The sequence below is a fragment of the Asterias amurensis genome, chromosome 4 (genome assembly GCF_032118995.1).
Source record: "Asterias amurensis chromosome 4, ASM3211899v1".
In the NCBI taxonomy this organism is placed as follows: domain Eukaryota; kingdom Metazoa; phylum Echinodermata; class Asteroidea; order Forcipulatida; family Asteriidae; genus Asterias; species Asterias amurensis.
In genome coordinates, this window is record NC_092651.1 from 18,385,583 (window position 1) to 18,398,627 (window position 13,045).

Below are 13,045 nucleotides of genomic sequence, written 5' to 3' on the forward strand. Positions count from 1 at the left end.
CTAAGCTCAAAAACAGTTGCTTAGCAAAAAAATAGGTTACCAGCCAAACACCAAACAGTCACCATTGCTGCAACCGATGCCCCGGTCATGTTTTGTTCAGCCAAGAAATTTGTTAAGCAGAATTTTCTGCTAAACAGCTTTATGAAATTGGTTGCCTAGTAACATCAAGGATGTTCATGTTAAAAAAAACATCTATGTAAAAAAAAACAGTTTATGAGCCTCATCTTTGAATTAAACTATATGAATAATAAAGTGCAGTGTGCAGTTTCTGTGAAAAATATAAGGGTATCAAAGATCAATTCAGTTGCACTATTGGTATGTTACTCAAAATAATTTTGTATCACAAAAACCTTTCTTGGTTACGAGTAATGGGGAGAGGTTGATAGTATAAAACATTGTGAGAAACAGCTCCCTCTGCAGTGACGTAGTTTTCGAGAAAGAAGTCATTTTCCACGATTTTGATTTCGAGCCCTCGGATTTAGAATTTTAGGTCTCGAAATCAAGCATCTGAAATACTACTTCGTGTGACCATGGTGCGACACCTATGTTTTTCTTTCATTAATATCTCGCAACTTTGACGACCGATTGAGATCAAATTTCCACAGGCTTGTTATTTTATGCATATGTTGAGATACACCAATTATTTTGAGTTATTAGCAATAGCCCTAGTGCCCACTGTTGCCTTTAGCGAAATCAAAAACCTTGATTTTAAAGACAGCCTTTCCCCATCAATTGAAGGTAGCGTGAGGAAGATTAGAGAATCGTACAACTGTACCGTTCCATTTGGAAGGTCTCTCGGCAAATATCGACTTTTGACAAAGATCTCAAATCAACGTGTCGTTTGCATTTGAAAGCCTCGTGCAGAAAATTGGGTTAAGTACCCGGTTACGTCACCATGGTCATCCAATCAAATGGAGGCTTCAGTACAACGGTAATACAACTGCGTATAATTCCATCATTTACATAATATCCATAAAACAGGCCATATTTTTTATTTGACTCAAATGCAGTTTCGCTATCTGGGCTTCTGTGTCTAGTTCAGTGCGTGAAGGATAGCTTAAAAGAACAATACTTGCTATTTAAACAACCAACGTGTCCTCTCCTATTTGTTTATGTCACCATCCAAACGCCATTTTTATGTTTCTCGTTGATGATTATTTCTTTGGATTTATCGACAACTGTTGCCTTTATCTTGTCCTTTAGAGCTAAATACACCCATTAGAGGCTAAATGATGATGATATACGTATCGTAAATTTTCCTGCAGCGACAACTTCTCTACTTGGATATATATAGGCTGGTCCGCGGCTCATGGGTAATTTGTTTTTTTTCGAGGCCATCACTAATTGTTCTCAGTGACGGCTCGTTTAGCATGTTTGGAAAATGTCGGCCGGTCGTAATCGAACCTAAAGCAATTATCAACATAAAAAAAACTTACTTGGTAACGAGCAATGGAGATATGTGGATAGTATATAAAACGAAGTGATAAACGGCTCCCTCTACTAAAGTAACGTAGTTTTTGAGAAAGAGTTAATTTCTCATTCAAAATAATTACAAAAGACTTCAGCCGAAACATTTTAGCATCTGAAAGCACACAAAGTAACGCAAAAACGTTTTTTTTTTTCAGTATTCCAGTCTCGCAAATTTGATGACCAATTGAGCCCAAATTTTCACAGTTGTTCACTGTACAAAAAAATCCGTAAAATGTACGGTGCTTTACCTGGCAGCTACAGGGTGCCAGGTAAGTAAGGTGCAATCAATTTCACAGTGGAAGCTTTGTAAATATTGTGCCTTGAAGGGGTTGTTTGCAAAACTTTCACATCGAAGTTTTCTGCACTTTACCTGGCACCCTAACTGCCAGGTAAGTAAAGCACCGTAAATTTTACGGATTTTTGTTTACAGTATATTTTATGCATAGTGTTTGGATACACCAGGTGAGAATACTGGTCTTTACCAGTGTCCAGTGCCTTTAATTATCAAATAGTTATCTTCGTTTCAACATTCCGTAGGTATTTCAAAAACGCTTCAATGGATCGGTAGACTTCAACAAGAACTGGGCCGATTACAAAAACGGTTTTGGAGATCTAAACGGAGAGTTCTGGCTGGGAAACGAGAAGCTCTACCAGATAACATCCCAAGGTCCGAAGTATGAACTACTGGTGACTCTGACTGCGTTCGACGACTCTGTTGCTCAAGCTCGATACACTCATCTAATCTTCAAAGGCGAAGATAGTAGCTATGAGATCAACCCTGGTTACGCCCTACAAAGTACCGATTATAATGCTGGTAATGCTAACAATTGCCGTATGGAACCTTGGTTCGTACGCATTACTTTTAAATGGTCTGTATTCGTTTGGTAATGACTCTGCAAATTAATGGCAATCAAAGGCACTGGGCACTGTTGGTAACTACTCAAAATTATTGTTAGCATAAAAACTGACTTTGGTCACGAGCAATGGAGAGCTGTTGATGGTATAAAACGTTGGGAGAAACGGCTCCCTCTGAAGCAACAACGTTTTCGAGAAAGAAGTAATTTTCCATTTAAATACTTGAATTTGATTTCGAGACCTCAGAGTTAGATTTTGAGGTCCCGAAATCAAGCATCTGAAAGCACACAACTTCATGTGACAAGGGTATTTTTTCTTTTATTATTATCTCGCAACTTCGACGACCAGTTGGGTTCGAATTTTCACAGGTTTGTTATTTTGTGCATAATAATGAGATACACCAAGTGAGAATTACCAAAGGTGTCCGGTGTCTCTAAAGAAGCTAACGTGATTACTAAATACAAAAGCTTGTGGTATAGGTAGTATAACGTATTTTGGAAGATGTCACTTCGAATAACTACGCTTATCCCGTCACTGTAAAAACTGTGCTTATAGAGTTTAAACATAATTATTGTACCCCTTTTTCAAAAACCAGTTTAACATGGTTAATGATAAACGTGGTTACCATTTTGACGCTTGCTCACATGTTGCAGGACAAACACACACAATCATCTAAACATGTTTTAGGTTAAACAAAAAGTGGGTATAGAAACTTATGCTTAAATGTGTTGAAAATCATTCTGATTTTTTGTTGTTCTTCTTCTAAACCTCTGAAGGTGACGGTTTTGAATCGAAAGCGTTCTCAACGTTTGACATTGACAACGACGACGATGTCGCGAATTGTGCCGAGTTGCTGAGTGGCAGTTGGTGGTTTGCTCATTGCTCGGACTCGTACACACCGAGTAATCTAAACGGACGGTACTCTGACACCCCCGAAGTAGAACACCACCAGGGAATGTACTGGTCACCATGGATGGGTAAATACGTATCCCTCAAAGCAACTGAAATGAAGATAAGATGTGTGGATGGTTGTTAAGAAGGCGAGATTTTATTGTAAATGTGTATAAAGACACTGGACACGTTTAGTATCTTAGGCATACTCAAATATTAGCATACAAACCTTTTTTGGTAACGAGCGACGATTGGTTGTTAATGGGACCCCTTGATGGATCATCAAAGTCCAAGAATGGTTTGTTTGGATTTTTTTTTTTTTTTTTTTTTTTTACTTTACCGGTATTACTTTATTGAACGAGGGTGTGGCACTTATAGTTATTAATTTTAGTTTCATCACAATGTATCCATAATTTGTCGAACAACTAACCATTTCAATAACATTCTCTTTTTAGATGTGATTTCGTGTGGTATTTTCCAAACATTCTTGCCAAACAAAAAATGTATTGGTGGAGTTCCTTTTTCTTAACAGCGCCCTCTACATTCGCAGATACGCAAAGCAAATGCTAGCCCGAACATCTGACGTCACACTTTGTGAGCCCTTTTTTTCAAACCATGACCCGGTCATGAACTTACATCGACCCAACGTGGTTTGTCTGCGGTTTCATGCTAGTCTAATATTAATTAGGACCCCAGAGGCACATGGCACCGGCCAGTGACAAATCTGGAGCCAAAATTTAAGAGAAAATTACATCCAAAATTTGCGAGAATTATAAGGCGGTCTAAGGGAATGACAAGAGACAAAACCAAATGATGGGAACGTCTGGAACTTTCGGCCAATGTTTTTTCAGCAAGGTAATTACAGCGTGCTTTCCGCACCGCACAGGGGTAAGTTTTCAGTTCGTGTGGCTCTGCATGGCGCGCGTGATACAGATCCATTCGATTCAACTCTAAATTCTCAAGTTATAAAAATTAAACCTTATATCCACCGGAAGCAATGTAAAATCCAGTAGACTGCAAATCAATCTAGCATGCAGAAGACTGTTAATGTCAGTGTTTATTTTTTTATTTTTTTATTTTTTTTTCAAGCTTAGAGTGTACATTGTGCTGAGATAATTTGATGTGATGAGCTTAAAACATGAATAATTAGTAAGATTAGATTAGATTAGATTATTTTGGTATCGACATTAATTCTTATCACAATAAGTTGATGGGTTGATGGAGTGCAAACAGTGCATCTGCAGTTAAAATTACATGTGCATATAATAATTGACACCATTTATTGTTGCCAAAGACCAGTGCACCATTGGTTATAACATTGTCAAACCAGTCCACGAATTATGTGAACCATGATAGTTTCGCTCGATCAGTTATCTGCCCTATGTTTTTTTTCACTGATTCCAAACATCGAATTTTGGACTCGCGAGGTCATGTCAAGATTTATTATTTTTACCCATTTCTCACAGTACAATCCCATTTCAAGACCGGGAAGTTTTCCACCACGAATTTGAACATTGTTATATAACTCAAATCCAAAAACGATCTTTTAATATACACAGAATTAGTAAGATAAAGCTTGCGGTGAAAAAAATAGATATCTTGAGTGAGTTTGTGGTTCATAAAAGATAAAAGTAGCAGAGCTTTACCCAACGTTTCAAACTTGAAGGCCCTGCCCATCATCAGGTGGTTGCCTATCGGTTTTGGTTTGCATGGTGTGACAACCATTTTGGTGCCTATCGGAATCAATGAAGAACCAGTAGGCCTACGCTGCTAAGCCCCGCCCCGTCTCGCACTAAAACTACGGCCACCAACCTATTACGGTTTCAACATTTGCAACAACAACAAAAGTTAATGGCCTGATGCTAACCTTATAAGGTTAGCATCAGGCCATTAACTTTTTTTATAGAGTCTCTCTAAAAGGTTAAAGACACTGGACATTATTGGTAATTGTCAAAGACTAGTCTTCTCACTTTGTGTATCTCAACATGCATAAAATAACGAATCTGTGAACATTTTAGCTCAACAATTTCTCGTCACAGTTGCGAGATAATAATAAAAGAAAAAAACACCCTTGTCACACGAAGTTGTGTGCTTTAAGATGCTTGATTTCGAGACCTCAATTTCTAAATCTGAGGTCTCGAAATCGAAATCAAATTCATATGGAAATTACTTCTTCTCGAAAACTAGGTTACTTCAGAGGGAGCCGTTTCTCACAATGTGTTCCACTATCAACCTCTCCCCATGACTCGTTACCAAGTAAGGTTTTACGCCAATAATTATTTTGAGTAATTATACCGATAGTGTCCACTACTGCCTCTATCTATAGAGAAAGACTCTGCTAGAAAGAAAAAAACTCTTCGAGATAGAAAGACTCCTACTTATAGTATGGTGGCCCTGAAAGGACACAGCCAGTCGTGATAGTGTCGAAAAGTCAGACCGTTAACCGTAAAATGTTGCACTTATGCCTTGTAGGTCCTTTATTGGTAGGAATGATTAGCAGTTTGCAACAGCCGGACATATTACTTTTTACTGTTTTCATATCATACAATTTACCGCGTTAATTGTGTCCCAGACCTTTTTTTTACCTCCATGTTTGCACGATAATCGCTTGAGGTATCAAGGCAACAGTTCACGGTGACGCCGTATACTTCGCCCAAAAATCAACTATGTTTGAATAAGGGTTTTTTGTATTTATAATCCTTTATATAAACCATCAAAATAGTGTGTGGGCGTGGTGTGTATGGAGGTCGGCCGCTTCCATCATAAATCAGGCGATTATTTGTTTGGAGTTTGGGAGAGAAGTGGCCCCTCTGACAAAAGCAGGTCACTATATTTTTGTAATGTTTATTAAAAAAACTTCTACCAATCTGGAAGTTTTGAAGCACGACGATTACTCTTTTATGTCAGCCAGAAAGTGAGTGTCACCCGGTAGTCACGTATCAGAAAAAAAAGTTTATTTAGACTGGAAATCTTAGCAGCCTTAAACTGGCCTCGTCGATCGGGAACACAGACACCTGTTTACCTGGAAGGGATAACTGCCTCAGAGGAAACGGCCAGTGGGTAACCCGACGGGGCTAGCTGCCCGTGACGATCGCGCTTGTCAAACCCAACTAAAAAAGTCCAAGGACCATTGCTCCTTTTTGGAGCCTTTTATTACACAAGCTTGGCATCATAAAGTGAGTGAATACGCAACGTGACTTCTGAATGAAGGGGGGCCTTCGACGAAAAGGGACCTTGGCGAAATTTGATTAAAAATTTCATTCGAGCTCATCGAGACGACGTCACCAAACATAGTTTTGCAGTGGGCACGTTTCTCAATGAAGGGTGATGTCTGTACGACGAGCGCCACGGTCACTGTTTATGTTTGGGAACTAGAGTGCGGTTGTCTCACATCCTGTGCAAAGTGTCTTTCAACTTGTCATGCATCTTGAAACCAAACTTTGAAGCATTCTCAACACACGCGTACTGGTGGCCCACTTTTCTATGTCATTGGACCCTTCACGATTGGGAGGAAAGTAAACAGCGCCTTCACTCGACGAAAGGATTTTCACAACGTCGGTGACGAAAACTCCCTAAGTTGCTGTTAAAAAAGTGATCACTAGCACCAGCTCGTTCACTATTTTGCAAATTCGACATAATTTCTTCTGCAGAAAACAGCATATAAACGACTGACTTGTAAACTTTTGGAGCTCAGAACTGCTCAGAAACATTTTAAGCTGTTACTCTAGCAGCTTTTTACTGGAGAAATTGTTCCCTTTGATAAACTGCGAGCAGAAGTGGGCTTCACCATGAAGGATTTTTTGAAGAAGTTAAGGAAGCTTTCCTATACTCTCCGTGGTTCCCAATGCTACCATGCTGATTACCAGTTAAGACGAAACCATGTAAACTTTGTACACGGCCGTGACCGCGGAAGTGGATTCCCTCTACGACGGTAAGCGTTTCTAAAACTTCATTTTCTATTGTTTAGATGACAATACAAGTGTATTCAAGCCCCTATTTGCATTGCAATGGTCTTCAAATGAAGGGAGTCAAAATTGACGGGGTGAAGTTAACTCTGCTGCAAGGTTATGGTTCCAAATCCAACACGGGTTTCTGAACTGTCTGTCCCTTTTAAACTTAAGTTTTTGTTTACTCTCCCCTCTCCTCATCAACCGACCGTTCCCCCCCCCCTTCCACCCACAATCGGCCCCCTTCACACGCTCAGCTTTGTTCGGCTGTCACCTTGGTTGCGGCTGGGGGCCCGAAATGCAAACCTGGCAACTGGTGCAAGGAAAAATAAGGCCCACGTGCTTGTTTTGTAAAATTAAATTGCTTTGTTTACATTTTGACAGATGAGATTACAATCAATCATTGTTCAACAGTAACACTCAACAGTTCAACAATCAATGTTTTAACTTTTTTTTTTTTTTTTTTTCACTATCGAAATATCTCACAAAATAGCAAAACACCAACAAACAATCTTCAAACATAAACATGCATGGATAAAAAAAAAAGAGTTATTTGGCTCAGTTTTTTTTTTACAGCTGACTCGATAAAATCACAGTTCACACTTCACTAGTTGCGATAACGTAACCCTCCTGCCGACAGCGTAGCCGGAGGGTTACGAAGCTAACGCAATGTGTGCAGGGCGAAATGGTTAAAAACGTACAATTTCGACAGCTAGTCAGCAAATTTGCTCCATTTTTACCACTTTTGAAAATCATGACATGACACAAATTCTAGAAATACGAACTTGATCCTCAATGTCTAATGAATCCTACAATATCACTCAAAACACTATTGAGGAAATAATTTGAAGAAAAAATACAAAAACTTACCAGATCCTCGAGCGAAAGAGTAAAAAATGGCCCCGTATTATTAACTGGGGCTCCGTACTCAGTTAATTTACTTTGACATAGGCCTAAATTTGCATTTTTGTGTTTTCTAGTATGCATAAAAAAAAATTTTAATGCAAATTTTTATTTATTTTTTATTTTCATAAAAAAGAGAGTACAGAGCCACTGTTACTGCGTCTTATTTCACACTAAATTATTGTACATAGTGAATTAGTAAATGAGCTGTGACAGTATTTTCTATGGAAAGCTGAAACTGTGAGTTGACAGAACTTAATGTGGCGGCATGGTCTAAGAAAAAGTAGCAGGCACTAAAAAATCACTTGCATGCATGAGCGCGCATGTGACTACCTTTTGACAGTTTATCCCAAAAATATTAATGCCACTGTCAATTTAACTTAACACCTATTGTGAGGCGTTGGTCTTTAATTGGTTTGTGTTCCATGGCGGAAGGAAGTCCTTCTTAACTTAACACACCCATCAACAAGTAACCTGAAGTTTATCTAGTGTTTATGAGTAAAGTTTATCCTTCTTATTTCTTGTCCAACTTCCCTTTGTAAACAAAATAAGGCGCTAAGTGATTCATTTCCAGGAATCCATTTTCTTACAAATCATAGCCATAATTGAGAATTAAGGATGCACCCCACTAAACAGGAGAAAACAGAGCATTGGCCTTATTATATTGGTAGGCCCTCAAAATAATGTATTTAAATATAGACAGACTTGAGAGCCCCCCGCCCCCCAAAAAAATATAATAAAAAAAAAAATAATAAAAAAAAATAGTGTAAACAAAATGACCAATATTGTGACCAGGGATTGTTGACTTCCAACTTGAGGTATTTTGGATGACATTAGCCCTGAAATAAATGGTCCTATTTGCAGAGAGTTGTTGGGAGATTTTTCAAGATAATTTTGAAAATAACACCAGTGTAGGGTTATTTTAATTTGAGGGAGAATAATTTGACGGGTACTGGGACTCTCCATATCAAATTGAGCAGAAGATAAAAGTTCACAAGTCAATAATAGACCTTATGCACATGACGTCATTTCAGTAGGGCGCCCTCACCTAGAGGTCAAAAGGAGGTTGTTCATTGGCCAATACTATGCGCCGCGTGTACAAATCTGTGCGTCTCGATTGTTTAACCGTTTTTCCTCTAAGATGGCGCTGGATGACGTCAATGCATAAGGTCTATAATAGATGATTTCCAATTTGCTGTTAAAAGAACTGTGAGACTTTGAACTATTTTTTATATTCTTTGCAAAGTTCAGTATCCCCACTTTTATACAAGATACGCACCTGGGCAATTTTTGCCTCAATTGGTCATGAAGGTTGCAAGAAAATGAAAGGAAAAAAACACTGTGGTTGAATAGAATTGTGTGCTTTCTTCAGATGCCTGAGAAAGGCATCATACCTAAAGCCTTTGTCAAATTCAAATGGGGGTAACAAATGAAAACACTTCTTTTATAACCAAGTAAATTGTGTTGTAACTTTTGGAGTAAAAATCATGTAAAGAGATCTCTTTTCAGGAAGTGCTGCATATTTGAAATCGCATAATGGGTGTTTGCTGTATCGTACATTGTATTGTGTGTAAACATTACACAAAAGCTTACAGTCTTTTTTGGAACAGCAATGCTCTATGGTCTGACGAGGTCAAATTGAGAAATCGCTTGTGACCAAGCAAAATTATTTTCTGACATTAATCAAAATTAACTCGCCATTTGTCATTTGTAGAGAACAATATTTGAATTGATGAGTTCTTTCTGTGGTTTGCTTGTGACTCTGACCATAGAGTACTCTATGCTCTGACTGGTTGCCTACTGGGCCAAATTTCATGGCTCTGCTTACCGTAAGCACAGAATCGGCGCTTACGGAAGCAGGGAATTCCGTGCTTACGGCAAGCGTATTTCACGGGTTAGCGGCGAATTTGGGCTTCTGCGCGTGCATACTTCACGTTACTAGGCATTCTACGCTTTCAAGGCTAGCGCAGAAATTCGGCGCTTGCACAAAAGCGGAGAATCGCGATCGTAAGCGCAGAATTCGGCGGTAAGCAGAGCCATGAAATAGGGCCCTGGTTAACATCACTCACTTGAATGTTCCTAAGCAAACAAAGTTCAAAGTAAAAAAGCTTTCATTGTAGCTGGGCCAATGATTTGGTTGGAATGTGTTAACTTATGTACATTTCGTAAAGTTCTAAAGACTCACCTTTTTAATGTTAATTGCTTTTATGTGCCTTATTAATTATGTTGATGGAATAGCGCCTTATCTAATTGTTATCTTATGTGGAGTAACCATTTTTTTTTTTTTGCAATATACATCGATTTTCTTTTATTAAACTCAGCATGTTTCTACTCATAGAAACAGCTGTGAAATGTAAGTCAAAATTGTGTACAGTTACTATCATACAGGTCTGTAATTATTGCTATGTATAGTGTAGGCAAGATCCTTTACATCAACAGTTTGTACAGTAGGCTCCTTTATTGTAAACACACATCTGTTAGACCACATCCACAGGATTCAGGAAGTGTCTATAATCCCTCCTACCAAGGGGGAAAGGTCAACGGAGGTCATGAGAGTGTTGGATGCAGGCGCCAACCATCACTCCATGACATTACCCCCCAGTCTGATGCCCTACCACTGACACCTGGAAATAAATAAGAAAAAACTGTTTCCTCATAATCTTTGACCAGCTAATGAACTTGTCAGGGGTCAATTAGAGAATCAGTTAATGTCAATCATCATCAGAGTTACCAATGGGAGGAGGTGGGATGGAGGTTGGGTTTTATTAAATTGATACATGTAGGTGTTTGTTTATTGCTAGATTATTATTAATCATCGGGGGTCATGCTCCTGGGGAAGTGGTTTCGGAGATGATTTTTTACATCAGGCTAACAAGTTGTGTAGTTTTGGTTCAGAGCATGATTTACACTTTCATGGTGCCACCAGGCCTGTAATGCCTCGTTTCATGGAAAGGGCAAGGGCACCAAGGCATTTTCTCCTTGGCGAAGGGCACCCTATCAACAAAATTGTAAATTTCTACTGGATCATTTCAAAGGCACCAAGGCAATGACCAAGGGGGCATGGAGGCAATTGCCTATGTTGCCTTCGTTAAGTTTCAGGCCTGTTAAAATTGCATCATATTTGCATGTATACATGTGGACCATGTAAAGTGCATATTTTTTTAGTACGTATGCACCGCCTGATAGTTGTACAAAAAAATGATCACAATTATAAGGGTCATTTGCATATTTATACGAAGGTCATTGTAACGGTGAATACCTATGAGTCACTTTTTAGAGTTTTAATAAAACAATATTGTTTTAATGGTGGTTTATCCATCTGGAACACTTTCGTGTTCATTCTGAGAGTGTCACTTGACACAGTTTGAAAACAAACTAAGGGGAAGAGCAGTTTTGGTTTTTGGAATAGTTTTCACTTTTTTATTTACGTATTTTCCAGACACATAATACATTATGCCTAAGGCAGGGCTCGAATGTTTCTGATAAAATTCCACGCAAACATTTTTACCAGACTCAAATTTATTTTACAAAGACCAGAATCCGATTGTAAATTGTGAACTGTTTTTATTTGAACAAGTTGCACAAAGATGAGAATTATCTCATTTGTCTAAAAGGCAGTGGACACCTTTGGTGTCAAAGACCAGTATTCTCACTTGGTGTATCTCAATATTTCAGTCACCAAATCTGTGAAAATCTGGGCTCAACTGGTTGTCAAAGTTGAATAATGAAATTGAAAGAAAACAACCGTGTTGCACAAATTTGTGTGCTTTCAGATGCCTGAAAAATGTGCACAGGCCTTCTAATATTTCAGTTAGAAATAACCTTTTTAAAAAACCCATATTTCAGAGGGAGACGTTTCTCGCAATGTTTTATATATATCAACAGCTCTCCTTTGTTTGTTACCAAGTAAGTTTTTATGCTAACAATAATGTGCAGTCCATTTAAAGTAAAATACAGGGCTGTATGCTTCGTTTTTGAAAGGGCAAGGGCACCAAGGCATTTTCTCTTTGACAAAGGGCACTCTATGAGGAAATTGTAAATTTCTACTGGAGCATTTCAAGGGCACCAAGGCAATGGCAAGGGGCAACGGAGGCAATCGCCTCCGTTGCCTCCGTGAAGTATCAGGCCTGAAAATACTTGTCAACTACTTTATCTATTGTATGTGCAATACTTTTTTCTTTTATTACATTGAACCCTCTCTCATGTTTTTGAACTTAGTCACCGCAGGACATTTTCAAAAGATGAGTCTTCAAGTATTAATCGTTCTTAATCATCCAAGACAATCGGGTGTTAAAATTTATGACAATCATGGACATTTAGTTTTAGAGGTCGTGTCTATTTAGTCACTTTATTAATTTGCTCAAAACAATGCTCGCACAATTTATGATGCCTGCAAAAAGGGTTTTAAAAGTCACGCGAAGAGTTTCATCGGCAGATTTAAATATGCAAAAACTGACCTGTCATATAATTCCATTGTTGTGAGATATAAATTGATTTGGAGCATAGATGCCAATCGATGAGGAGAGATATTTTGGGGTCTCCTATGTTTTTGATGAAAAACTTTTTTTGACAAGTTTATGTGAGAATGGATCAAGGGAGTTGAAACTTCTGCTGAATTTTTTAAACGTCTTATCTCACAACCATGTCTGCTGTGTGTAGAAGAAGAAGGTATGTACAATGTACTTGCTTAAGAAGGAGGAATTTCTTGTGGGTGACATCCATGAGAAAATTTCTTTGAGATAATTAAAAAGTATGTTTTTTTGAACGATTGTTTTGATCCTAGATATAATAAAACTAACCTGTTAAAATTTCATTTAAAAAAGTGGTCGTGTTTTTGAGATAGATCCGGAACGGTTATGTCCAAGCCAGAAAAATAACAAAAGTTTTCAGATTTATGTTTGTAAATAAATGTTTATCTGTCAATATCACATTACCCATGTAAAATACATTCCACTAATTTAAAGGAACACGTTGCCTTG

At 38.3% G+C, this 13,045-nt stretch overlaps 2 protein-coding genes across 2 annotated transcripts in view; both read left to right on the top strand.

Annotated features, from left to right (window-relative positions):
• Window positions 1-895: 895 nt before the first annotated feature.
• Window positions 896-3,361, top strand: LOC139936442 (microfibril-associated glycoprotein 4-like). The gene is made up of 3 exons (XM_071931260.1): window positions 896-931; window positions 2,008-2,284; window positions 3,102-3,361. Exons 1-3 carry the CDS (start codon window positions 896-898, stop codon window positions 3,359-3,361), a joined length of 573 nt encoding a protein of 190 aa, XP_071787361.1.
• A 3,151-nt stretch (window positions 3,362-6,512) lies between these two features.
• Window positions 6,513-13,045, top strand: part of LOC139936232 (kelch-like protein 8) — a 61,519-nt gene continuing 54,986 nt past the window's right edge. The window contains exon 1 of the mRNA XM_071931013.1: window positions 6,513-7,147. Within this exon, the coding sequence (XP_071787114.1) occupies window positions 7,005-7,147 (143 nt within the window). The 5' untranslated portion in view covers window positions 6,513-7,004. The remainder of the gene's footprint in view (window positions 7,148-13,045) is intronic.